Raw genomic sequence first — 25,880 nt, 5'->3', positions numbered from 1 at the left:
GAGACTTCATATAACACAGACCTTGTGTTTGGGGGATAAATGTTCAGCCACTAGAGCTGCAGTGATACTATGGCTTGCTGGTAGAGCTGGCAGTGTTAAATCCGATTGTATGTACTTTGCAAAAGGGCTTATAAGGGAACTTTCTGCAAATGTGTATTTTAGGGAGCCATGAATTGATTGATTCACTCTGGGCTCCTTTTGTGCCATTAATACTTTAACCAGCTTTGCGGCTCTCTTTTGCTTACAAACCATATCTAAAGAATTAAATCTCTCTGAGTTCATAAAGGGGCACTTTCTAATACTTTTTTTTTTTCTTTTTACAGTACAAAGGTGCGCACGTTAAACCAGGCTTTGCAGAACACTTCTATAGTAATCCCACACGATACAAAGGAAGAGAGAATATGTTGGTGAGTACACCATAGTTTCTTTCTGTCATGGAAGAAGATTCTTGTCAGACGCTGAAGATCAGCACTATTTCTGTTTTACAGTATTATGATACTATCGAAGATGCACTTGGTGGTGTTCAGGAAGCGCATTTCGACGGGCTAATCTTTGTGCATTCTGGCATCTACACAGATGAATGGATATATATTGAGTCCCCAATAACCATGATTGGTGCAGGTAATAAAACATCAATATTGAGTTGGTCAGATGTGTGTGTCTATATCTATATAATACACAAAAGCCATGAATATCTTGTAAATTATATCCTTATAAACGGTGAGTTCTGATGTCATCAGTTATAAACGGTGAGTTCTGATGTAATTTCTGTCACATGACTCACCAAAATTTGTGTATTATAATAAATAAAGTACCCCCAGTTGTAAAATATGAGGATATTAGAAGTTACCTCGGAGTTCCATGACCTGTATAAAAACACTCGGCCTTCGGCCTCGTGTTTTTATATGGTCATGAAACTCCTCGGTAACTTATAATATCCTTATATTTTACAAAAGGGGGTACTTTATTCACTATATAATCTAGATAGATAGATAGATAGATAATAAATATATCTATATATCTATATATCTATCTCTATATATATATATATATATCTATCTATCTCTATCTCTCTCTCTCTCTCTCTCTCTCTCTCTCTCTCTCTCTCTCTCTCTCTCTCTCTCTCTCTCTCTCTTCTCTCTCTCTCTCTCTCTCTCTCTCTCTCTTCTCATCTCTCTCTCTATTATCTCTCTCTCTCTCTATATCTCTCTCTCTATATCTCTCTCTCTCTCTCTATATCTCTCTCTCTCTCTCTCTATATCTCTCTCTCTCTCTCTCTATATCTCTCTCTCTCTCTCTCTCTCTATATCTCTCTCTCTCTCTCTCTCTCTCTATATCTCTCTCTCTCTCTCTCTCTCTCTCTATATCTCTCTCTCTCTCTCTCTCTCTCTATATCTCTCTCTCTCTCCTCTCTCTCTCTATATCTCTCTCTCTCTCTCTCTCTCTCTCTATATCTCTCTCTCTCTCTCTCTCTCTCTATATCTCTCTCTCTCTCTCTCTCTCTCTATATTCTCTCTCTCTCTCTCTCTCTATATATCTCTCTCTCTCTCTCTCTCTATATATCTCTCTCTCTCTCTCTCTCTATATATCTCTCTCTCTCTCTCTCTCTATATATCTCTCTCTCTCTCTCTCTCTATATATCTCTCTCTCTCTCTCTCTCTATATATCTCTCTCTCTCTCTCTCTCTATATATCTCTCTCTCTCTCTCTCTCATATATATCTCTCTCTCTCTCTCTCTCTACTATATCTCTCTCTCTCTCTCTCTCTATATATCCTCTCTCTCTCTCTCTCTATATATCTCTCTCTCTCTCTCTCTCTATATATCTCTCTCTCTCTCTCTCTCTATATATCTCTCTCTCTCTCTCTCTCTATATATCTCTCTCTCTCTCTCTCTCTATATATCTCTCTCTCTCTCCTCTCTCTATAATCTCTCTCTCTTATATCTCTCTCTATTATATCTCTCTCTCTATATCTCTTCTCTCTCTATATCTCTCTCTCTCTATATCTCTCTCTCTCTATCTCTCTCCTCTATATCTCTCTCTCTCTCTCTCTCTCTCTATATCTCTCTCTCTCTCTCTATATCTCTCTCTCTCTCTTCTCTCTCTCTCTCTCTATATCTCTCTCTCTCTCTCTATATCTCTCTCTCTCTCTCTATATCTCTCCTCTCTCTCTATATCTCTCTCTCTCTCTCTATATCTCTCTCTCTCTCTATCTCTCTATATCTCTCTCTCTCTATATCTCTCTCTCTCTATATCTCTCTCTCTCTATATCTCTCTCTCTCTCTATATCTCTCTCTCTCTCTATATCTCTCTCTCTCTATATCTCTCTCTCTCTATATCTCTCTCTCTCTATATATCTCTCTCTCTATATATCTCTCTCTCTATATATCTCTCTCTCTATATATCTCTCTCTCTATATATATATCTATCTATCTCTATCTCTATATCTATGTCCATCATCTATCTCTCTGTGTATCTATCTTTATACACACACACACACACACACGCATCATCATCTCTCTTTAGAGAATGCCAACTTTGTTCTTAACAGATGTAATAAAGCGGAGCCTAAATCTTAAAGTTGCATAACCACTGACATAAGGGTTTAATAAAAAATGTAGCGATGCCCTTCTAATATCACCCTTCTTATCCTCTCCTTTTTTTTTTTTTTTTTTTGCAAAATAACATTTTTAAAGGAGAATACAACCTGTAATAAACACCCACCCCCGGGCAAATGCCCCTCATTTTTTTACTCGCCCCTTCTTCTTCTTCTCCTCCGGTAATCTTTGTCTTGACGGCATTTTCGGTGCATGTGCATTTGGAGTAAATCTCCGGTCCCGAACAACTGCACATGCATCGCGATCTTCGGTTCATGCGCAATGGTTCGGGACCGGAATTTTAATCCCAACTGCGCATGCGCCGAAACTTCTGAAAAAGACAGAATCTGTACGGAGGGGTGAGTAAAAAAATTAGGGGCAAAGTGTAAAATATATTTGTGTAATGGAGGTCAAATTTAATTTCTAACTCTGCTGATGCTGTCATAATCAGAACAGAGTTAATACTTTGCTGCGTGACAGCCATAAATATTAAATATCCCCATTGCAATAAGAGGAGCATCATAAAAAGAAAACACAAACTATTTTAAGGAATGTATAAAATAAAGTGAGTATAAACTAGAAGTGTGAGTTTTACACTGCAAATACAGAGGTAATATTTTCTTTGATTTGTCTACAGCACCAGGGAAAGTAGCAGACAAGGTAATTATTGAGAATACAAGAGATTCCACATTTGTATTTATGGAGGGATCAGAGGACGCCTATGTCGGTTACATGACAATACGGGTGAGTTTCCTTTGTTTATGCCACTAATACTTGTTTTACTAGAATGTCTTTTAAATATTGCAGGACTCATCTTTTTAGGCATTTTATGAAATTAAGTTGAAGAACAGTGTTCTAATTCCAAGATTATTGCAGTTCATTATAAATGTAAAATGCTTATGATTTCATTTAATTTAGAGATTTCGTGTATATCTTTTTATAAAGTGTTCTATGCACTGTATAGTAGAATAAAACATTAATAGAACAAATGGGTAAGTAAAATAAAAAGAGGATGCATAATATAGTTACATTCAAGTTTAAGTGCTGAGTGTTTAACAAGTACAAGACTATCCCTGCCCTGTAGAGCTTACAATCTAAACCTTTATTAATCAAGACCCAAAAATGGGTACCTATGCTGTTTATGGTGAGGCAAACCATCTCTCAAATACAAATAACTATTAAAGGATATGCAAGCCTTAATATAATTTAATCAGGGTGTTTTTTTTTTTTAAAGCTTTTCATTAATTTTTGTTCCGGTTTCAAATATATTTAGCTGCTTATTAATATGAACAGAATTAATTTTATGAGAACAGCGCCATCTGCCTGAAAGATCTCCTGTCTGTAGCTGAAGAAGGAAAACAAAAGAGATATCAGAAAACTTGTAACTCTTCTGATGTTTCTCTGCTCAGGAAAGATGGGAACGGTCTTCTAAGTTTTCCCTTCTGCAATTTCTCTTCAGCCATACAAAGTAGAGGAACTGACCAGCAGGGGTCAATATTGACCAAAATTCATTCTATTCGCTGCTAATAAGTTACAGAAGTGCTTAGAAAAGCACCTTGACCAGTTTTACATTCATTTGTTTTAAAGGTTATCATAGCCTGTAAAATGATGTACATAAAGGATAAGTAAACGTTTAAAATAAGTGAAAGTAAAATTGACGAGAGTGCTATTCTAAGAACTTTTGCAGTTAACATTCATTATTTATTTTTTCAAGGGATACATGTACTGTTAATATAAAGAAATTTTGTTAATAACAGCGCCGCCTGCTGGTCAGTTTCCAAAGGGTCTGAGCACCAAGTAGCCAAAGAAGTTGTCAGGAGAAAGAAAGAGGCTGCTCTGATGTTCTTCTGCTTAGGAAAAAAATTACAAACCTCTTGCATCTTTCCTAAGCAGAAGAACATCAGAGCAGCCTCTTTCTTTCTCCTGACAACTTCCTTGGCTACTTGGTGGCCAGACCTGTCTAAATTGACCAGCAGGTGGTGCTGTTGTAACAAAATTCATTCATATTAACAGTACAAGTATCCCTTAATATCTTGGGGGGAAAAAAGAAAATAAATAATGAATGTAAATTGCAAAACTTCTTAGAATAGCACCCTCTTTAATTTTACATTCACTTATTGTAAAGGTTTAAAGTAGCCATTCTATAACATACTAAAAGTTAACTTGAAAGTGAACAACCCCTTTAAAGTGCCTTTGTTTTTTTTTACTGTTGTGCTTGCTGGAATAGATTAACAGTGACAATAGCGCTACTACTTAGGCAGTGGGTCCAGCTATAGGGAGTTCTAGCTTTGGCCTTGACAGCTCCCCTACCCCTGTTGAAACATGTCACAACCCTTAGGGTGGTTTTCAGATTAGTCACCCAGCAACAAATCTTCTCTTCTGCGGGCAACTAATCACCCCGAAATGCCTTCCCACTGGCAGGAATATGAACCGATGGCGGGATCACATATGGAAGTCACCCGAAGTTTTGTAAGGCAACTGTGGCTGACTTTGGAAATCCAAAGCCATTCATATGCCATCCCGCCAGTGATTAGTATTCTTGCCGGTGGGAAGACATTTCGGGGAGATTAGTTGCCTGCAGTAGAGAAGATTTGTCGATGGGCGACTAATCTCCCTGTCTACCACCACCCTCAGATACAACGCCCACTGTAACTGGTGGATATTATTAAACCCACAGAATTGTTGTAAATCTGCCGACCTGTAAATTAGTGTTGGGGGGGGGGGTGTAAATAAAAGAAATGTACAGAGTATGATGTTTGCTGTAATTGACTGGTAAGCGCCATTAAAGTGTTGCTCAGCAGGAGTATATATTATATATTGCTGTGCCTGACCCGGAATTTTTCATCGGAAACTGCTGCTCGGCCCAAAAGCACAAAGTACGGCACCTTTGCAGGATTTTCCCATTTTTTTTTTTTTCAAGGTAAAAGCTGTGCATTTCGTCTTTCTTTCAGTTTAATCCGGACGATAAATCAGCCCAGCATCATAATGCTCATCACTGCTTAGAGATCACCGTAAACTGCAGCCCGGTCATTGATTTCTGTATCATTCGAAGTACTTGCACAGGTACTGTATATTGTCTTCATAGGGAATGTTCCCCCCCCCCCCAAAGTTCATAGTGCTGCTCTATGAAATCTGACATGGGGCATAGACATATTGTCAGTTTCCCAGATGCCCCCATTCATGTGACTTGTGCTTCGATAAACTTCAGTCATACTTTACTGCTGTATTGCAAGTTGGAGTGATATCCACTGAACAATGGGAAGGTAACCAGATAACAGCTCCTTGGTAGATATAAGAACATCACTCAATAGTAAAAATCCATGTCCCACTGCGACTCCTTCAGTTACATTGAGTAGGAGAAACAATAGCCTGTCAGAAAGCAGTTCCATAGTGCAGCACTGGCTCTTTCTGAAAGCACATGACCAGGCAAAATGACCTGAGATGCACCTACACACCAATATTACACTTAAAAAAAGTACATACACTTGTTGGCTTAGGAATTAAATTTTACATGGTAGAGTGAATTATTTGCAGTATAAACAGTGTCATTTAGAAATAAAAAAGACACCATAAAAATCATGACAGAATCCCTTTAAGCTCCAATTCTCCTTTAGTAACATGTTTTTCATGAATATACTATTTTTGCAAATAGTAAGCTTCTGCTTGACTCTATTAATTAAGTGCATTCAAGGCATCTCACATATGACTTTCCTTGCGTTGCAGTGGGTTCTGCGGTTTGTGTCAGCGGTCAAGGGGCCTGTCCCACGATCAAGCAGTGCAACATTAGCGACTGTGAGAATGTAGGACTCTACATCACAGACCACGCACAGGTACCGGCACACTTCTTTCTGTTTAATCCTTTCAGTAGTCCTAGAATAGTTCTTGATCCTTTTCCATCCATTTCTCACATAGGGGATCTACGAGGACAATGAGATCTCCAATAATGCACTAGCTGGGATATGGGTTAAAAATCACGGCAACCCCATTATAAGAAGGAATCACATTCATCATGGGCGAGATGTTGGTGTTTTCACATTTGACCATGGAATGGTGAGTACTGGCTTCATTGTAATAAGATCTTTTCCTTAAAGGAGAAGGAAACACCCTGGGTGCAAAAACCCTCCCCCCTCCCCTGTGTTGCTCCTCCTCCCCCTTGGCCTACCTGTCCCGCTGGGCAAATGCCCCTAACTTGTTACTTACCCCTCTGCGCAGGTCCAGTCCACGGAGGTTACAGACGCTATCTTCTTCCACGCGATCTTCTTCCTGCTTTGACTGGCGAAGTTTTCATGACTTTTGGCACATGCGCAGTAGATCTGTACCGGCGAAATGCTCCTACTGCGCATGCGCCAAAAACGCCGGTCAAAGCAGGAAGAAGATCGCGTGGAAGAAGATAGCGTCTGTGAACTCCGTGGACTGGACCTGCGCAGACACCGGCGCAGACACCGGCATAAATATAGAGGAAGCAGGGTCTGTTTCCTCTGTATTTTTGAAATCCCCCTCCCACCGATTTTTTTCTTTAAATTGACGCGTTTGTGCCTCAGTGTTTTTACACAACCCTTTCTGATTTGTTGAATAATTCTCGTTACAAGTTTGCTTTGCACGGTTTTACAGGGCTATTTCGAAAGCTGCAACATACACAGAAACAGAATAGCAGGTTTCGAGGTCAAAGCCTACGCCAACCCCACTGTGGTTCGGTGTGAAATCCACCACGGCCAGACCGGAGGGATCTACGTCCATGAAAAAGGGAGAGGACAGTTTTTAGAGAACAAAATCTATGCAAACAATTTTGCCGGTGTGTGGATTACCTCAAATAGTGACCCGACGATAAGGTAAGCACGGGTTCCTAAAGGCTAAGTTTTCCCAAGTTTAACACTTTATTCCACATCCCTGTCGTGTGATTTTCTGTAATGGATCATTTGTAGTCCTTGTCCCCTATATACCCTTTTTATCATGTTTTCATGAATAGTTACTACTAAAATGAGTTATGGTTAAAAGATAAGTAATCCTTTAAAATAAGTGAATGTAAAATTGATGAGGGTGCTATTCTAAGCATATATTTAATAAATATTGAGGAAAAAAGAAACCAGCGTTTTGTGTGCAACAATCACCGTGTTTGCGATCGCCGACTTTTTAATTAGTTCATTGTATATTATTTATTCTAAAATGAACGAGTCTTTCCCCTGCTGCTGCGTGCTCGTGCCCAGTATCAGACAAGCCGCCATACCTCCCAACTGTCCCGCGGGACAGTCACTATTTCCTGTGCCTGCGCATAGTAGCAAAGATGTCCCGCAGACCCGTGCCGGCTGTTCTTGTTGTTGGATCCGGCATGGGCAGCGGCATCTTGCTACTTCTGGGTTTTGAGTTCGGGTACTTCCTGCTCTCTCCCCACACATCAGAGACAGGGGTTGGGGGGCGCTGATTGCCGGGAGGGACGGAGATCTGGAGGAGGCGGAGGGTTGGTGAGTGGAAGTTGATCTATTGCCTCACATACCTGCCTGTCACAATAACAGCCGAGCTCTCCGCACTCCATCAGATTTCCGTCCTGCCCCCAGTGTCAGTTTGTGCTGCTCGTAGTGACAATAAAGTTTAGTGACTGGGTGGGGAGAGACAGAGTGTGGACGTCGGGACAATTATGCACGCCCGGACAATTATGCACGCCCCTTCCCCCGTGGCTTTGCTGGCTGGAGTCGGACTCCAACTATGTGCCTGCTTTGTGTGGGGAGACTCTGAGAGAGGGAGAGACTGCCTGCTGCAGTCTGCTGCCACCCACCACGACCACATGGTAAACCTTCTCTTCTCTGACTTCTTCTGCGCTCACACAGGCTCACAGAGGGGTGTAGGAGAGAGAGAGGGGAAGGAAGCTGTTCTGCTGCAGAGCAGTGCTTTTGACACTAGGAAGAAAGAGCTGAGGCTGAGCTCAGCACTGAGAAGACAGTGTGGCTACTTTTTTGCAGGGGGAGGGGGGAGCAGCTTTTAGTAAAATGTAGCTGTGCAGGCAAAAGTGTAGTATAGGCTTATACACGAGTCAATACAGGTTCCCAGTTTTCCTAGGTAAAATTAGGTACCTCGGCTTATACGCGGGTCGGCTTATACACGATATATATATATATATATATATATATATATATATATATATATATATATATATATATATATATATATATATATATATATATATATATATATAGTATGTTAAATGAGGGAAAACCTAAGGTGGTGAAAAATTGAGGTTCATCTATATTTCCCTTAATATCTTGGGGGGGGGAGAAAATAAATAATGTACAATGCCAAAGATCTTAGAATAGCACTCATCAATTTTACATTCACTTATTTTAAAGGTTCACTTATCCTTTAAAAACAATAAATTGTCTATTCTCCTTCCACGCTGTGGCCTTTTAGTTCTGATTAAACAGAAAGGCTTGAGTGGTGGTCTGTAGTTTGACTTTTGATAGAACACCGTAAAACAGAACCCTCTATTTTTGGCCACTGGTTGCAGTTTCGCTGAATATAATGAAGGAATATTCTGTGTCACAAGAAACCACATTCTGACGATTAATAAGTAAATGAAAAGCTTGATTTATTGAAATTTACCCCCTACTTCAGTGTATAATTTCTAAATGATGTTGTCCAACACCACACTGTGGCTCATTTATCAACACTGGGCAAATTTGCCCACGGGCAGTTACCTAAAGCAACCAATCAGTGATTAGCTTTTTGAAGCAAGCTGCAAGTAGGACAATGAATGCAGCAATCTGCTTGGTTGCCATGGGTTACTGTCCATGGGCAAATTTGCCCAGTGTTGATAAATGACCCTCACTGTCACTGTATGCAGCATAGTGCTGGCAAGGATCCTGGTTACTTTCCATGTCTGGACTTATGGCTTTCGGTTGCCACCCCTTGTGTTTATCTTCTAAAATGCTGTTTTATTTTGCAGGGGAAATGCAATTTTTAATGGAAACCAAGGGGGAGTCTATATCTTTGGTGATGGAAGAGGCCTTATAGAAGAAAACGACATATATGGTACTTTGTTTTCCTTTTAAAAGGAACCAAAAGTGAATTAAAGTAATGAATATATAATGTACTGATTGCGCTGCACTGGTACAAGTGGTGTGTTTGCTCTTGAAGCTCCATTATAGTTTATATAAACAAGCTGCTGTGTAGTCATGGGGGCAGCTATTCAAGCACGAGATACACAGTACACAACATATAAGTACTACTATAGTTTATATAAACAAGCTCCTCTGTAGTCATGGGTGCAGACATTCAAGCACAGGATACACACTATATTAAAGTACTACTATAGTTTATATAAACAAGCTGCTGAGTAGCCATTCAAGCACAGGATATACAGTTGATAAAAGATTGTATACAATAGTATACAATGGTATTCTTCAGAGCTTGAATGGCTGCCACCATGGCTACACAGCAGCTTGTTAATATAAACTATAGTAGAGTTTTTACCAACGCAGGGCAATAATACATTATATTGTCATGCCTTTAAAATGCTTTAAAATGCTTACATTTTTTTGTTACTGATTACCTTTAAAGCTCCGTTTTGCTGTTTTTTTTTTTTACTCCAGTATTGTAAACTTGTGTATTTTTGTGTGTTTCTAGGAAATGCTTTAGCAGGAATTCAGATTCGTACAAACAGTTGCCCCATTGTCAGGCACAATAAAATTCATGATGGGCAGCACGGTGGGATCTATGTGGTGAGTGACATTTTCAATGTAATGAAACGGAGAAAAAGCTCTGCCATGTATTGGCAACTCTTAGTGCTGTAGTTCCACAGCAGCTCGTGTGCCAAAAGCTGCTTGACCGTGAGCTAAACTTGTTTTTCATTTTCACGTCAAACCAAAGCATGAAAAGGGCCAGGGAGTAATTGAAGAAAATGAAGTTTACAGTAATACGTTGGCTGGTGTCTGGGTGACAACCGGAAGCACCCCCGTGTTAAGGCGAAACAGAATACACAGTGGAAAGCAGGTGAATAAAAGGGAACGGGAACTGGATGATTGAAGCATAAAGGGAAACCTAGAAGTAATTCTCGATTAGGCAAAATCTTAGCTAATGTTTCCGTGTTTGCTTCTAAGGTCGGAGTGTACTTTTATGACAATGGCCACGGAGTCCTAGAAGACAACGACATTTATAATCACATGTATTCTGGGGTACAGATACGGTAAGGCTTTGTTCTTTAGCATTAAGGATGACCAATAAAGAGGCTAATGTACATTGTCATTACTGTACACTAGTTTCAGTAGCAACCAACTGGATTTCTGCTTTCATTTTTGACTTGTAGTTAACCTATTCAAAACTAATTGATTGTTTTGGGTGACAGGGCCAGTGCAGTTTTGCACTTTTGTTACCTAAATTGATTAAGGTCTAGAACCACCAAAAAAGGCCTTGACTGATACTTATTTTTTTTCAAAAATTGTATTTTAACAAATGTATTTTGTTTTGGTCTCCATAACTGCCATTTGCTTTGAGGCATCACAAGGTTGCTCTGTTATGGCTCCCTTTCTTTTCTGTTACCTATGTGGAGTAGTTCCCATGTGGGTTAGGCTGCTGCCATCTTTTAAGGTATCCACTGTGCCTATTCAGTTTTTTGCCCAGGAGCAGTAGAAAAGTTTATTTAAAAGATCTGTATTGCACATGCACCACTTGTGCCAGGGAGCTGGTCTGAGGTAGTAGCACCCTGACCGGTATGCTAATTGAGAGGCCGCCTTGCAATGTTTATATAGTTGGAAATGTTGACTCACAAAGATAACCTGTTTGTTTGCAGAACTGGAAGCAACCCTAAAATAAGGCGGAATAAAATCTGGGGAGGTCAGAATGGCGGTATCCTTGTATATAATTCTGGTACGTAGCGACACACATAACTGTTTATAATTTAGTTTTACTTCATATAATGTGTTTCTTGAACAGAATATAACTGCTGCTTCTTGTCTTCTGTCCAGGTCTTGGATTTATAGAAGACAATGAAATATTTGACAATGCAATGGCCGGCGTCTGGATCAAAACAGACAGCAACCCCACCTTACGGAGAAATAAAATCCACGATGGAAGAGATGGAGGAATCTGTATATTTAATGGAGGCAGAGGTACTAGACTTTGCTTATAGGAACATTTTAAACTTAATGCGTACAAGCTTTAAATTCAGAATGTTTCAAGTGGGTCCTTCATAGGGAATTATGTATCCAAAATTGTAAAAAATAAGGCTATTCAACCCTGTGCTTGAAACCCTTTCGACACCCCTTTTGCTGGTGTTACACTCCATGTGTGGCACTTACCTGATCCCATGGGACAAACCTGAGCCGCTCTGCAGTGGTATTAGGAGATACTGGGTGCCTGGTACTAGCGCAGTGCCTCCACCTAGTGGTATCCGGGAGTGCACCTATGGGTGGCCACACTAGGAAACCGTAATAAGTCAAACATAGTAGTTGGTAAACGAAATAACTTTTTAGCCAAAAGTAAATGGCCAACTAATACAAACCGCACTCCTAACAGGTGGCAATCGGGGCTTCACTAACTAACCAGGGACAGCACAACTATCTCTCTAACTAAAAGAAGGAAAGTCCATTAACTCAGTCCCACAAACACAGTTTCTGTAACCTTCGAGCGCTCGTTTGCTATGGATAAGGATAATTCTCATGTCCCAGTTTCTTAGGATACTTTACGATCACTCTTCAGGTGAGTCAAGCACTTATGGACACACAGTGCAACTCCAGCCCCTTTGGATACTCGGATGGAAATCCCCTGAAAGTGCTGATTCTTCCAATCTGGGCTTCTCTGTCACTCTCTGGGGCTCATTTGTAAACACTGAGCAAATTTGCTCCTGGGCAGTAACCCATGGCCATCAATCAGATTGCTTTTAGTGTTCAACCTGCAGCTGACTGAAAAAAGCTAATAACTGATTGGTTGCGATGGGTTACTGCCCAGTTGCAAATTTGCCCAGTGTTTATAAATGAGCTCCTCTGTCTCTCCAGGCACATTGTCTGGTTTTCCTGTGCCAGCCTGATCCAAATAACAGCTTTTGGTGTTGCCTTCCAGCTCTCTGGGCCCGCTAGCAGTTCCTCTTTCTCTCTCTCTCTGCCTACCATGTTGCTTCCTCTGCCAGGCTCTGCCGCTTCCTCTTCCTGTCTGCCACTTCCAGGCTGCTTTCACTTCCTGCAGCCCTGAGATCACTATGCAGCTGGTTGCTAGGCTTACAGCACACACACAGGCTCTGTGCCTGCTCCATTTCAGGGAACTGCTGCGAAGTGCACAGATTCTGTACTCCAAATATGCTTTTATATGGTAGTGGAAATTTCTTCACTAAAGGGGTTACATAGTTCCCTATATAAGCCACCATTAGTCACATAGCTGTGCACAGATGACGGATTAAAGCTCCAGTTTCTTGCGCTGACTTCTGTTTGCCTACTCCCCATTTCCCTATACCCTACTCCAAACTATAAGGAAATGATATGTCATGGAAGAGTGACTTCTATTATATACTTGTTTTTAATAACCCAAGGTCTAAAGAGTCGCAACAGCACTCTGTCATTTGCAGTGTAATAAAGGCTACAGAGAAGGCAGACAGTGTGGCAGCTCCCAAGGATATAAAACACACTTATGTAAAGTAATATTACAATGAAAGCTTCTCGTTTACCCTTAATATCGGCTGAAAATCACAGAGCAGCAATGCAGCACAACAGCTGGCGACTACTGGAACATTGATATGAAAATTTATAATAAAACGTATAAATTATCGTGACTTTTTTTTTACAGGACTTCTCGAGGAGAACGACATTTTCCGAAACGCCCAAGCCGGCGTACTTATCAGCACCAACAGCCACCCGATTTTAAGGAAAAACCGAATATTTGATGGATTTGCAGCAGGTTAGTGGAGGGGATAATGTGAAGGGAAATTATCACAATTGGAACATTTGTGGTGTGCAAAAAAAAAAAAAAAAAAGTGTTAAAAAACGTTGGCTCTCATTTCCCTGAGCGAGGCTCCATGGCTTGTGTGCACTGAGGCACAGTTCGAGGTACAGATATATTTGCTGTTTAAAGGAAAATGAAAGGTTAAGTAAGCATTAGCAGAAAGGTCTATATAGATATATTCGTAAATCCTCAAAGTAATGTTGCTCTGAGTCTTCTGTCAAAATAAACATTTCTTTCCTTTTATTGTGTATACATGGGCTTCAGTATCAGACTTTCTGTTTTCAGCTTAAGCCTCTAGGGCTTGGGCTTGAGCATGCTCCTCTCCCCCTCCCCTCCCTGCTGTAATCTGATCCCAGAGTTATGAGTGAGTAGGAAGAGACTCAGGCAGGAAGTGATGTCACACCAAGTTTAAATCGCAGCTGCTATCCTAAACAAACAGCTTTTTTTATGGTAACGCATTCTGCAGAATAAATACAGCATTCTAGCTGCACTATTGTGGTTATTCTATTGGCAATAAACTTCCTCAGTAGCTTTCCTACTCCTTTAAGGGAACATAGTATAAACAACACTGATGAAAGGCAGTCCCATGCGGAGTTCAGAAGTTTTTCCATGTAGACAGGAATATTACATTAATGACAATTCTCCCTAGATTGGTCCAGCAGGGACTTTTTGTATAGGTGATACTAATCAGTGAATTAGCTGAAGTGTTGCATTGTGGGGGGAAGGTCACGTGTGTGGGTATAAATAGTTGAAGTGATGGAAGTTTGTTTAGGTCTCCGATGAAGTATGTCTATACGAAACGCGCCAGACCATAAACTGATGTAATTCTTTTTTAACCAATGTTTAAATAAAAGTAATTTTTTACTGAAAAGTTGAAGCGACCAATCTGTGACCCTGGAAGTGCGCTCCCATACTTTGGGATTCTGGTCCAGCAGGGGGCCTTGTTTGGTAGTAGATGTTTTGGAAATTGTCTGCAGAATTCTTGCTGGACATTCACACAGACTGTTTGTACAATTTAGATTGGACACAAATTGAGGGGATGGTTGTAGTTTGTGTTCTGACAGTGGAGTTCTGCAGCATTTCATTCTACATATTTAACTCCACATCTTTATCCTTCCAGGTATTGAGATTACCAATCACGCCACAGCAACGCTAGAAGGGAATCAGATCTTCAACAATCGCTTTGGAGGGTTATTTCTAGCGTCTGGGGTCAACGTTACCATGAAAGGTATTGACTGCTCACCTGCGCTCCTCCTCACTCCTCTGGAAAAATACAGTGAAATAAATATGGCACAAGTTTCATTATGACCACAGCTTTGCCCAGGCAGAACATGGTGGCTAAAGCAAGTGCTTGTGAGCCCTGGTCTGCTGTATTAGCCATATAGATCTATATTGGAATTATTACCTGGGTGTATGTGTCATTTTAAGTTTTTCTGGATAAAATGATAAAGTGTGCTGGGGTTTGTCCAACAATACTTTGTGGGGGCCGCAGTTACAGAAGCCTTTCAAGCGGAGTCAAATGTCATATAGGACAACAAACTGAAAACCCTCTAATATACAATAGGACATTTTTGTAGGTTCTGGATCAAAACACACACTTAAAGGACCAGTAACACAAAAAAATTAATGTAAAAAGTCCCTTCTACTCACCTCTAACAACACATCTGGCCTTGACAGGGTTAACAATCTTTAAAAAATTTTCCACCTAAATAATGACAGGAAATCCCTCTTCCAGTTGTACTGCTGTTGCTGAAAAAGGCGATAGGGCGACGAGCACTTGAACCAGCTCTTACGTGCGCGCTACTGTCTCCTGATAGCTGGCTATTTTGCTATTTCTTTGTGAGGGAGTGAGTGCATTTCAGCTGACTTTGTTGGGGCTTTCTGCTGACCTTGGAAAATTTATGGCTGACCTGGCTGCTGCCTTTACTGCTGAAGTTAGTTTCTCTGGCTTCATGGGGGCCTGCACTGTTCTCCCTCCTTGCATTCCTGCCTGTTTGGGTTCAGAGAGTGTGTGGGTAGTATTATGTGATCAGCCGTGATTTATAGCAGCTGTAAGGGCAGCAGCCAGGTCAGCCATAAATCTTCCAAGGACTGCAGAAAGCCAGATCTTTCCTTTGATATGCCTACCAAAGGCAGGTAGAAATCTGGCTAATGCTATGTCCAGATGATCGGATTAAAACAATGGGAATAGGCGCCGACAGGACGAGGGATACTAACAGAACAACTAGCAGATGCAGTCCTAGATTGTAGAGAAAAATCAAACCTGCCTGATCGATATCAGCCCAATTCAGATATATGTCGGGGGGGGGGGGGGGCCTCAGAAGTCCCCATGCACAGGCAGATAAGATGCTGAATCAGTCTAAAGGACAGAGGCTTAATTCTGCCTGTGTTATGACCACCTTTAGAGTAAGGTATAATATTACTGACAAATTGCAGACCTGGCCCCTGCATCCATGTTTTTTTGTGGGCTGCCTTAACAAAATGCTGTGTAAATAGTGATTACACAAATCCGTGCTAATTATATAAATATATATGTATCGGTTTAAACCACTTACAGATAATAAAATATCCAACAATCAAGATGCCATAGAAAAAGCAGTGAGCAGAGGCCAGTGTCTATACAAGATATCCAGTTATACCAGCTATCCAATGCACGACTTCTACAGGTAAAGTATCCGCTGTCTTGTTCATCTTTCATTAGTAGAGATCATACGGTAAGAAAGCCAAAGCCAGGCTAAACCCTACTCTATCTGCCATGCTGCAGTTGTTGGCTGCAAATATATTTACTTGTATGCGGTTCATGTTGGCACTTCAGGAAAAATAAGCAGCTGTTCTTGTGCTTTAGGCACTGTGGGCTGCATTTGGCCCTTCAAGAGATTTTTGTAGCCCCCAACCCCCACCTTATTATAATTGGCCCCATAACTATGTATTTATATATACTGATTATTTGTCAGGGAATAGAATTGCCGCTCAAACCGTTGCATAGTTAAGTTGGGTTGAAAAAAGACCAAAGTCCATCGAGTTCAACCCCTCCAAATGAAACCCAGTATCCATACACACATACAAACTATATATACTCATATACTACTATAGATTTTATATCACAATAGCCTTGGATATTCTGTTTGTCCAAGAAATGATCCAAGTCCCTCTTAAAGGAGAAATCAACCTGTGGGGGAAAAAAACCTACTCCTCCCCCCCAGGGGAGATGCCCCATACTCCATACTTACCCCTCAGCACAGATTCTTCCAGCGAAGTTCCACGCGTCCATCTTCCAGCTCCTCTGTAAGATGACTGAGAGATCAGCATTTCTGCGAGCAGTGTGCCAAATTACACGGAAATTGACGATCTCTCAGTCTACTTACCGAGGAGCCGGAAGATGAACGTGTGGAGCTTCGTTGGAAGAATCTGCGCCGAGGGGTAAGTATGGAGTGTGGGGCATCTCCACGGGGGGGGGGGAGGGATTGCTACCTGGGGTGTGGGGTAGGGGGTTTTTCCCCATAGGTTGATTTCTCCTTTAAAGGCATTAACAGATTCAGCCATAACATCACCCTGCAGTGCATTCCCCAACCTCGCTGACCTCACTGTGAAGAACCCCCTACGTTGCTTCAAATTAAAGTTCTTTTCTTCTAGTCTGAAGGGTTGGCCTCTGGTACAGTGATACACTTTATGGGTTAAAAGGTCACCTGCTATTTGTCTATAATGTCCTCTAATGTACTTGTAAAGTGTAATCATGTCCCCTCGCAAGCGCCTTTTTTTCCAGAGAAAACAACCCCAACCTTGACAGTCTACCCTCATAATTTGTCTTCCCTCCCTCTAACCAATTTAGTTGCTCTTAGTCTCTGCACTCTCTCCAGCTCATTTATATCCCTGTTAAGGACTGGAGTCCAAAACTGCACTGCATACTCCAGATGAGGCCTTACCAGGGACCTATAAAGAGGCATAATTATGTTTTCATCCCTTGAGTTAATGCCCTTTTTTATGCAAGACAGAACTTTATCTGCTTTAGTGGCCACAGAATGACACTGCCTGGAATTAGACAACTTGTTATAAACAAAAACCTTTGGATCCTTCTCAGTTTAGAAAACTCCCAACTCACTGCCATTTAGACAGATTGTAGTGAAATTGAAACATAACGACTTTTCCTTCTGTTTCCAGATGTCACACCTGCAACACCACCGACCGCAATGCCATCTGCGTCAACTGCATAAAGAAATGCCACCAAGGGCACGATGTAGAGTTTATTAGACATGATAGGTGGGTGTGCTTTTACATGCGTGTGCTTTAACGTGTGTATACTGTTACACATGTGTGCGCACTCTCGATTTCATTCTTAATTGTGTTCTCCACTTTTCTTCCTCGCACAGGTTTTTCTGTGACTGCGGGGCCGGAACACTGTCCAATCCGTGTACATTAGCCGGAGAACCGACCCATGATACAGATACACTATATGACTCTGCTCCGCCTATAGAATCAAATACTTTGCAACACAACTGATCCAACTCCTTTACCGTGGGAAAGTCCTGCCACTCGAAACAGTTAGACTTTTTCTTTGGAGAAAATTGAAAATGGCCCATTTTTTGGTGCGAGACTAATGTTGATATTGTGAATTTCAACATGCCAAACACGAGAGGGAGAGATGGACGAGGCAGTATATTGACTCAGGAGAACAAGGAAGGAATGGGCTTTTTTTTTTTTTTAGCATTACTCTGTGCAAGATGGAGGAAAGAGGAGAGAAATAAGCTACAGAATTGTACAGGCGCCACCCACTGGCGTTCTTGCGAGTAGCAGCGAGAGGCAGTCGGTTTGCAGTAGTAGTACTACAGACGGACAATCAGTTTGCAGTAGAACTACAAACGGACAGTCGTCACTGCTGCCTTCATGGACATGGGTACCAATTGCTTTTTGTAACATGGTTAAACGTGAGCTAGCACTTCTCCATTTCTTTTCATTTTTTTTTTTTTTTTTTAAAAACATTTATTCAGATTGAGATATTTTAATGCTTTAATCTTGTAGTTTTTTTTTTATTTCAAGCAAAACTTTATTGTACTTGAATGTGTCCCTGTTAGTGCACCATAGACTCGCTGTAAGTTGTACTCATGTCCCCAGTATCTACGTTCTTTCTATGAAAGAGAAAAACACTAATCTTTAATCCAGCTATTTTTCTGGTTTATCTTTAGAAAAAGTTAGAATGTTGTCTCCTTTTTTTTCCCCCCTTTCTCTCGCGCCCCCCCCCCCTGGATCAGTCTTCATATCCAGATACAATTCATATACAGCGTGTTCTGTAGGAGATATTTATGAGATGCACTGAAGCCGTGTCTGGATCTTCCCTCACTCACCCTGGCAGGTGGTAACTTTACTTTAAAGTTTACTGTTGCTCCATTATTGCTGTTCATATTTTTTTTGGACAGCGTAGACCTTGTATAAATTTTGGGAATATACAGAGATTTCCTGATTGAGCATATTCTATACAGTCCCCATACCGTTCCATTGCTTTATTCCCCACACCCCCCCCCCCCATTTCTATGTATTGGTGACAGTGGGTAATCAAACAGCCTGAAAGTGTATGCATGTACCATAACATCTAGACTTAATATATTGTGGAGTATTCAATAACCATTATGTAGAGGGTAGGTAAACAAACAAACACAAAAAAAAAAGTTTAATTTCCTAGGAAAGAAAAAAAATGGAAATATGGTCATTTTTAAGAAATAAAGTTTATTAGATCATACTCGTGTGGAACGCAGCCTTGTGAATAAACACACACAGACATGGGACAAGTTATTAAAGTATCTGCAGCAGGTTGTGTAGCTTGGCCGTCGGCGGAAGGCTGGTCTAACAAGAGACACAACAAAGAAAATTAGTGATGGCAGAAGCTTGCTGGATTCTAAAGAAGGAACATTAAAAAAAGGTGCTTGAGAAAACCTGCAGCCTATTGGCTGCCCAACAACCATGAACCTGCTGGGGATGGGCCATAACAGCCTGATGAAGCCCTCATCTTCCTAGGACCCCCCATTATGATGTAAATGTTGGAGGCCAACTCTGATAAACTCACACAGGGATTACAGGCAGCTCTGTAATTGTCTTAAGCAGGATGAGATATTAACTAGTTTTTTATTGTAAAATTACTATGGAGCCCCTGAGAGTTTGTAGGTTTTACTTATGTCTTTACCCCAAAGGTAGCGTTTCATATTCTTTTAAACATACAGTCAATGCCAACTGACTTTATATTGTGCGATAGTGATGCCGGTGTATTGCACTTTTATATGCAAAGCAGAATTCATAGTGACTGTGGCAGGATTTCATTATGTATTGAGCCTTGGGATTGGTTGCTGAGAGTTAATAGGCTAAAGCTGGCCATAGACGCAAAGATCCGATCGTTCGAACGATCGGACTTTCCCATCTCCCGTCCTGCTACTAACCTTCATTTTAAATAAAGTAGTAAAAGAACATATCAGACCGCAATCGTATGAAAGTTTATGTACAAAAAAGCTGGTGACAGTCTCCCACTGAAAATCGGCAATACATGCAGAGATATTATCGGCAGCCGACAGAAATCTTTTAAGCTGCCCGACCGTCTGAACAACCGATCTCCATGGGATGAAAAATATCGTGACTCTCCACAAATGGTCAGAAAATCGTATGAATCGAGGATTCGTATGATCGGATCTTTGCGTCTATGGCCAGCTTAAGGCTTTGTGTCCTGGCACAGTTTGACAACCCCACTGCTGCTGTATGTGCTACACTGCACACCCTATACAATTAGTGCAAGCAGTCTCTGGCCTGGGGGAGGGTGAGTAAATGGGGAGAAATGGACAGGACTAGTGATCTCTAGGCCTAAACAGAACAACATCTTTATAAGATTGAACACAAGGGCTAGTGTTTGGGTCTTAACCAGTTCTTCCCAGTAGCTCACTATGATTATATCAATGGATTTGAGATTGTTCTTCTAAGCCAATGAGAACACTTTGTTTGTTCCTACCCAACAGTTTGGTTTTTCTACATAGATATTATTACTTTTTTTTTTTTTATTTGCAATCTTCATTAGACTGTCCTGATAATGCTGTAAATATGAAACAAATTGTACATTATATTTAATAAATTCAACTATGTAGGTAAAGGCAAAACTGTATTAAGTCCTGAATCCTCAGTCTCCAAATAAGACGCCACTCGTTCCAGTCTGCGCAGGGAACTAAACGTCTGCTACAGAGGGATGAATATACTGGAGCGTAAAATGGTACATAAACTGCCTCAAACCCAGTTTTCGTAACTGTGCTTATGTTCCATAGCAACAATAGGTGTTTGCACATACATGGGGTAACTCAGGTGGATCATTAATTGGGAAAGTGATAGAACCATACAGAGGCTTGGGGCATAGAGACCAGTCAGTCCCAAGAACAATCTCCAACAACCCTTATTATTTCATCTCCCCTATTACACACCAAAGAAGCACTTGCCAGTAATAGGGACCTCAGCCCCCCTCTCTTACATAGAAAAGCCCAAGCTAGAGAGAGTGTATATCAGAACATGGATTTAGACTAAACATAGACACTAACAGAAGCAAAAAGCTGATACACAAGACAATTGCATGTGTAACTTTCACAGGGACTGCTAAAAAAAAAGGTTAACATGCCTTTAAAGAAGAACTAAACCCTATGGAATATGGATAGAAATGCCATATTTATTTTAAACAGAACTTATTGGCCCAGCTTGAAAGTTCAGCATCTCTATAGTAGTAATGATCCAGGACTTCCAAATTGTCACAGGAGTTTGCCATCTTGGATTTTGTTAGTCGTGTCAGTGGCACTGATGCTACAGGGCTGATTATTAAATTCTGATGCTAATTGCACTGGTTTCTGTGCTGCCATGTAGTAATTATCTGTATTAATTACTAATCAGCCTTATACTGTGACATTTCTATTCTATGTGTACTGTATATTGTGAGTGGGTCCCTAAGCTCAGTAAGTGACAGCAGCACAGAGCATGTGCAGTGAATCAGCAGAAAAGAAGATGGGGAGCTACTGGGGCATCTTTGGAGACACAGATCTTTACTGCTAAAGGGATTTGGTTGCCTTGGGCTGGTACAGAAGCACAAAACATCATGTACAACATTTCTAGCTACTTCTTTAGTTAGGGAGTTTGCTTCTTGTGATGTATTGGGGCGACGGCAGATTCATTTGGTGCCCTTAATACTGGGTCCGACTCTTGACATGACGTCGCTTGTTGCCCAGGAATTTCTCCACTCCCCCAACCCCATTGTCTCTAATGTAAGAAAGCCGCAGCTCTGAGGCACAAGGGATATTAAAGGGGTTGTTCACCTTTAACTTTTAGTATGATGTAGAGCTTGATATTTGGAGACAATTTGCAATTGGTTTTTATTATTTGTGGTTTTTGAATTACTTAACTTTTTATTCAGCAGTTCAAAATTTCAGCAATCTGGTATCTAGGATCCAAATTCCCCTGGACAACTATGCAGTAGCCTGTAGCCTTGCTGAGAATTTGCTTTTTAGATGGGGTCAGTGACCCCCAGTTGAAAACTGGAAGGAGGCACCAATTCCAAAACTAGAAAAATATGAAGACTAATTCAGAAGCTGCCTAGAAGTAACCATTCTATAACATACTAAATGTAAATTAAAGGAATACTGTCACGGGAAAACATGTTTTCTTTTTTTCCAAACATCAGTTAATAGTGCTGCTCCAGCAGACTTCTGCACTGAAATCTGTTTTTCAAAAGAGCAAACGTTTTTTTTTTTACATTTAATTTTGAACTCTGACATGGGGCTAGACATATTGTCAGTTTCTCAGGTGCCCCCAGTCATGTGACTTGTACTCTGATAAACTTCAGTCACTCTTAACTGCTGTACTGCAAGTCGCCCCCTCCCCAGCAGCCCATCAGCAGAACAATGGGAAGGTAACCAGATAACAGCTGCCTGGTAGATATAAGAACAACACTCAATAGTATAATCTAAGTCCCACTGCGACTCTTTCAGTTACATTGAGTAGGAGAAACAATAGCCTGTCACAAAGCAGTTCCATAGTGCAGCACTGGCTCTTTCTGAAAGCACATGACCAGGCAAAATGACCTGAGATGCACCTACACACCAATATTACAACTAAATATACACTTGTTGGGTTAGGAATTAAATGTTAAGTTACATGGTAGAGTGAATTATTTGCAGTGTAAACAGTATAATTTAGAAATAAAAACGACACCATAAAAATCATGACAGAATCCCTTTAAAGGTAAACCTCCCCTTTAGGGAAAAGGAAACTTTTGTATAACAGTTTTACTTAGTACACTGGATACTACACAAGTTTATTCTTGTCCCCCTGCAGATGCTACACTATATACTCAATATGCACATAAGGAATTACGTTACTCTTTATGCAGATCAGTATATCGATAGATAGAGCCCAATGCATTTATATAAGCATGAGATTCACTAGCACAGTTAGGGAAATGACCACTAGAGGTCACAGTTGAGTGTTTTTTTTTCCTTGACATTATTATGATTATCATGTATTTTTATAGCGCCAGCATATTGCACGACGCTGTAACAGTAAACACAGAGCAGTAGAATTGCCGTCACAGGCTGCTTATACAATTTAAGAAAACATTCACATATTTGACGGCTCTTTAACCAGTTGTGTTCGTTAAAGGATAAGTAAACACTATAAAATATGTGAATGTAAAATTGATAAGTGTTATTCTAAGAATTTTTGTAATTTACATTTATTTATTTTCTTTTTTCCTCAAGATATTAAGGGAAATACGTACTGTTAATATGAATGAATTTTGTTACAACAGCACCACCTGCTGGTCAGTTTCCCACCAGTCTGACCACCACGTAGTCAAGGAAGTTGTCAGGAGAAAGAAAGAGGCTGCTCTGAGGTTCTTCTGCTTAGGAAAGATTTGAGAAAGGTTTCTAATTTTATTCCTAAGCAGAAGAACATCAGAGCAGACTCTTTTTTTCTCCTGACAACTTCCTTGACTCAAATTAGATTTTTTAGAAGGCGCACACCCAATTTCAATTTGATAGTGAGGTGCTTGTCCCATGAAGACCGCCCATATAAAGTCTCCAAAAAATAATCAAACAAAAGATAAATATAGGGACTACACACTCAAAATGTAAAATTTTGAGTGTGCGTCCCTATATTTATCTTTTGTTTAACTTCCTTGACTCAGACTGGTTGGAAACTGACCAGCAGGTGGTGCTGTTATAACAAAATTCATTCATAATGAAAGTACATATTTCTCTTTATATCTTGGGAAAAGAAGAAAATAAATAATGAATATAAATTGCAAAAGTTCTTAGAGTAGCACTCTCATCAGTTTTACATTCTAAAGCTTTACTTATCCTTTAAGGCCAAAAACCACAGGGAAGAAAATAAAGCTCCTGAAACTACATTATACAGGTATGGAACCTGTTATCCAGAATACTTGGGACATGGGAGTCTTTTCCGTAATTTGGATCTTCATACCTTTAGTCTACTTGAAAATCATGTAGACATTATAAGGATATTTGGCGAATGTGCAAAAGAAATGCACACATGCTGCAGTGAGACTTTTTTTTTTGAATCAAAGTACAGGTATGGGACCCGTTATCCAGAATGCCTGGGGTCTCTCAGATATCTTTCTGTAATTTGGGTCTTCATATCTTAGGTCTACTAGAAAATCATGTAAACATTAAATAAACCCAATAGGCTGGTTTTGCTTCCAATAAGGGTTAATTATATCTTCGTTGGGATCAAGTACAAGCTCCTGTTTTATTATTACAGAGAAAAAGAAAATCAGTTTTAAAAATTTGGATTATTTGGATAAAATGGAGTCTATGGGAAACAGTCATTCTGCAATTCTGGATAAGAGGTTTCCCATACCTGTACAAAGCAATACATTGTTCCGTCAGTCCATATTGTGACATTGCCTGGTCATTCAGATGGCAGATGAAGGATGATTTTAGAATTCTGCTCTGTAACTCGACGGCAGTCAAGGTTCGAAAGCAAATATTATTTAACGCCAACATCATTGTTTTTACAGTTGGCCTTGCTGAGCGCAGACTTGTGCCATAAACTGTGATAGATGGCTGCCTTCATTAGCACAGGAGCTGATAGTGATGCTTCCAATAGATTGTTCTTATCAATAGTATTGACGGGCTGAAGCCGAGCTATTGTGAAGATTGTGTCTAATCCAGTTTTATAATAATTGCTCATCGACACAAGGGGATTTTACAGTCTTGCCGGCAAAGGGCAGAACATGAAAGTGTAACCAGTTTGCTGTTTACCTGTGACACATCTCTGTGTTGTGTCTGTGAAATAGAATTCTGTTAAGGTGGCCATAGACTTAACAATTACGATCTTTCTTGGAAAAGATCTTTCCAAGAAAGATCGTTTGTTTCAATACACACGTGTAGAGCTGAATCGTCAGCTATACAGGTAGAAACAATAGAATTCTACCTGTATCTGACGATTCAGCACTAACAATGGCCGATGTTTGGGTCCCTTCAAAGGCACCCGATCAAAATTCTCCGTCCAGCTCGATCGACGAGCCGACCGATATCCAAGTCTTCTGACGATATCGGCTCTTTTTCCACCATACACGCAACGAATATCAGACGAAAATTAGTTTTGCACGATATTATCTGTGCGTCTATGGCCACCTTTAGTTTCTGCTGTGATGGATGTGCGTGAGTGTTTCATTAAGCCCACCAGGGGGAGCAAAAGCTGCATGACAATTGCTAACGAAACATTACCATGCGAAACTGTGCTCTTCAGAAGCGCAGCCATCATTTCATACTTTATCACCCGTTATTTATATAACAGCAGTATGCAGTTTATTTTATTTTACATTTATTACAGAGATTGTGTGATCTTTTACATCAGTCCCTGCACCAGTGGAGCTTACAGTCTAAGCTCCCTAATAGGGTTGCCACCTGCCCGGTATTTTACTGGCCTGGCCGGTATAAATGATGGTCCCAATGTTATTAATAGGGAAAAAAAATAAATATATAGGAAGGCTGGTATTTTTTTCCAGAAAAGATGGCAACCCTAGTCCCTAAACATTTTTGGGTCTGTACGTAACACCGTCCACTGACCATGTGGTGAGCCCACTGTGCCCACTTGCACTAGTTTTGGCAAGTACATGCCCATGTGCCACCCACATAATTGATATAATTGTCGTTTTTTACTCCCAGGTTCAAGCAGCTTCAACGAGCAACAGGCACACATTTTAGTGGTGAATTTTGCTGCCTTATCAGAATAAAACAGCAAAATTGAACTTAGCCCTTTCTTCCTAGAAAATGAGGCCCCTGAGGGCAAAGCCAGACGTGGCGTTTTTGCAACGTTTTTACGTTGCGTTTTTAAAACAGAA

General features: G+C 40.5%; 1 protein-coding gene across 2 annotated transcripts in view; it reads left to right on the top strand.

Annotated features, from left to right (window-relative positions):
* The window catches only part of fbxo11.S (F-box protein 11 S homeolog), a 60,473-nt gene extending 41,229 nt beyond the window's left edge, over nucleotides 1-19,244 (top strand). For both annotated transcript variants that reach the window (XM_018265044.2, XM_018265043.2), the window contains exons 6-23: nucleotides 324-407; nucleotides 489-621; nucleotides 3,234-3,340; nucleotides 5,548-5,659; nucleotides 6,320-6,426; nucleotides 6,509-6,646; nucleotides 7,208-7,425; nucleotides 9,531-9,616; nucleotides 10,211-10,305; nucleotides 10,454-10,576; nucleotides 10,684-10,769; nucleotides 11,373-11,449; nucleotides 11,548-11,691; nucleotides 13,358-13,468; nucleotides 14,634-14,741; nucleotides 16,071-16,179; nucleotides 17,672-17,770; nucleotides 17,881-19,244. In XM_018265044.2, the coding sequence (XP_018120533.1) occupies nucleotides 324-407; nucleotides 489-621; nucleotides 3,234-3,340; nucleotides 5,548-5,659; nucleotides 6,320-6,426; nucleotides 6,509-6,646; nucleotides 7,208-7,425; nucleotides 9,531-9,616; nucleotides 10,211-10,305; nucleotides 10,454-10,576; nucleotides 10,684-10,769; nucleotides 11,373-11,449; nucleotides 11,548-11,691; nucleotides 13,358-13,468; nucleotides 14,634-14,741; nucleotides 16,071-16,179; nucleotides 17,672-17,770; nucleotides 17,881-18,010 (2,067 nt within the window). In that variant the 3' untranslated portion in view covers nucleotides 18,011-19,244. The remainder of the gene's footprint in view (nucleotides 1-323; nucleotides 408-488; nucleotides 622-3,233; nucleotides 3,341-5,547; nucleotides 5,660-6,319; nucleotides 6,427-6,508; nucleotides 6,647-7,207; nucleotides 7,426-9,530; nucleotides 9,617-10,210; nucleotides 10,306-10,453; nucleotides 10,577-10,683; nucleotides 10,770-11,372; nucleotides 11,450-11,547; nucleotides 11,692-13,357; nucleotides 13,469-14,633; nucleotides 14,742-16,070; nucleotides 16,180-17,671; nucleotides 17,771-17,880) is intronic.
* Nucleotides 19,245-25,880: the final 6,636 nt, after the last annotated feature.

This window comes from Xenopus laevis, chromosome 5S (genome assembly GCF_017654675.1).
Source record: "Xenopus laevis strain J_2021 chromosome 5S, Xenopus_laevis_v10.1, whole genome shotgun sequence".
In the NCBI taxonomy this organism is placed as follows: Eukaryota; Metazoa; Chordata; class Amphibia; order Anura; family Pipidae; genus Xenopus; species Xenopus laevis.
The sequence above is the reverse complement of the archived record's forward strand: the minus strand, read 5'-3'. Positions and strand labels throughout refer to the sequence as shown.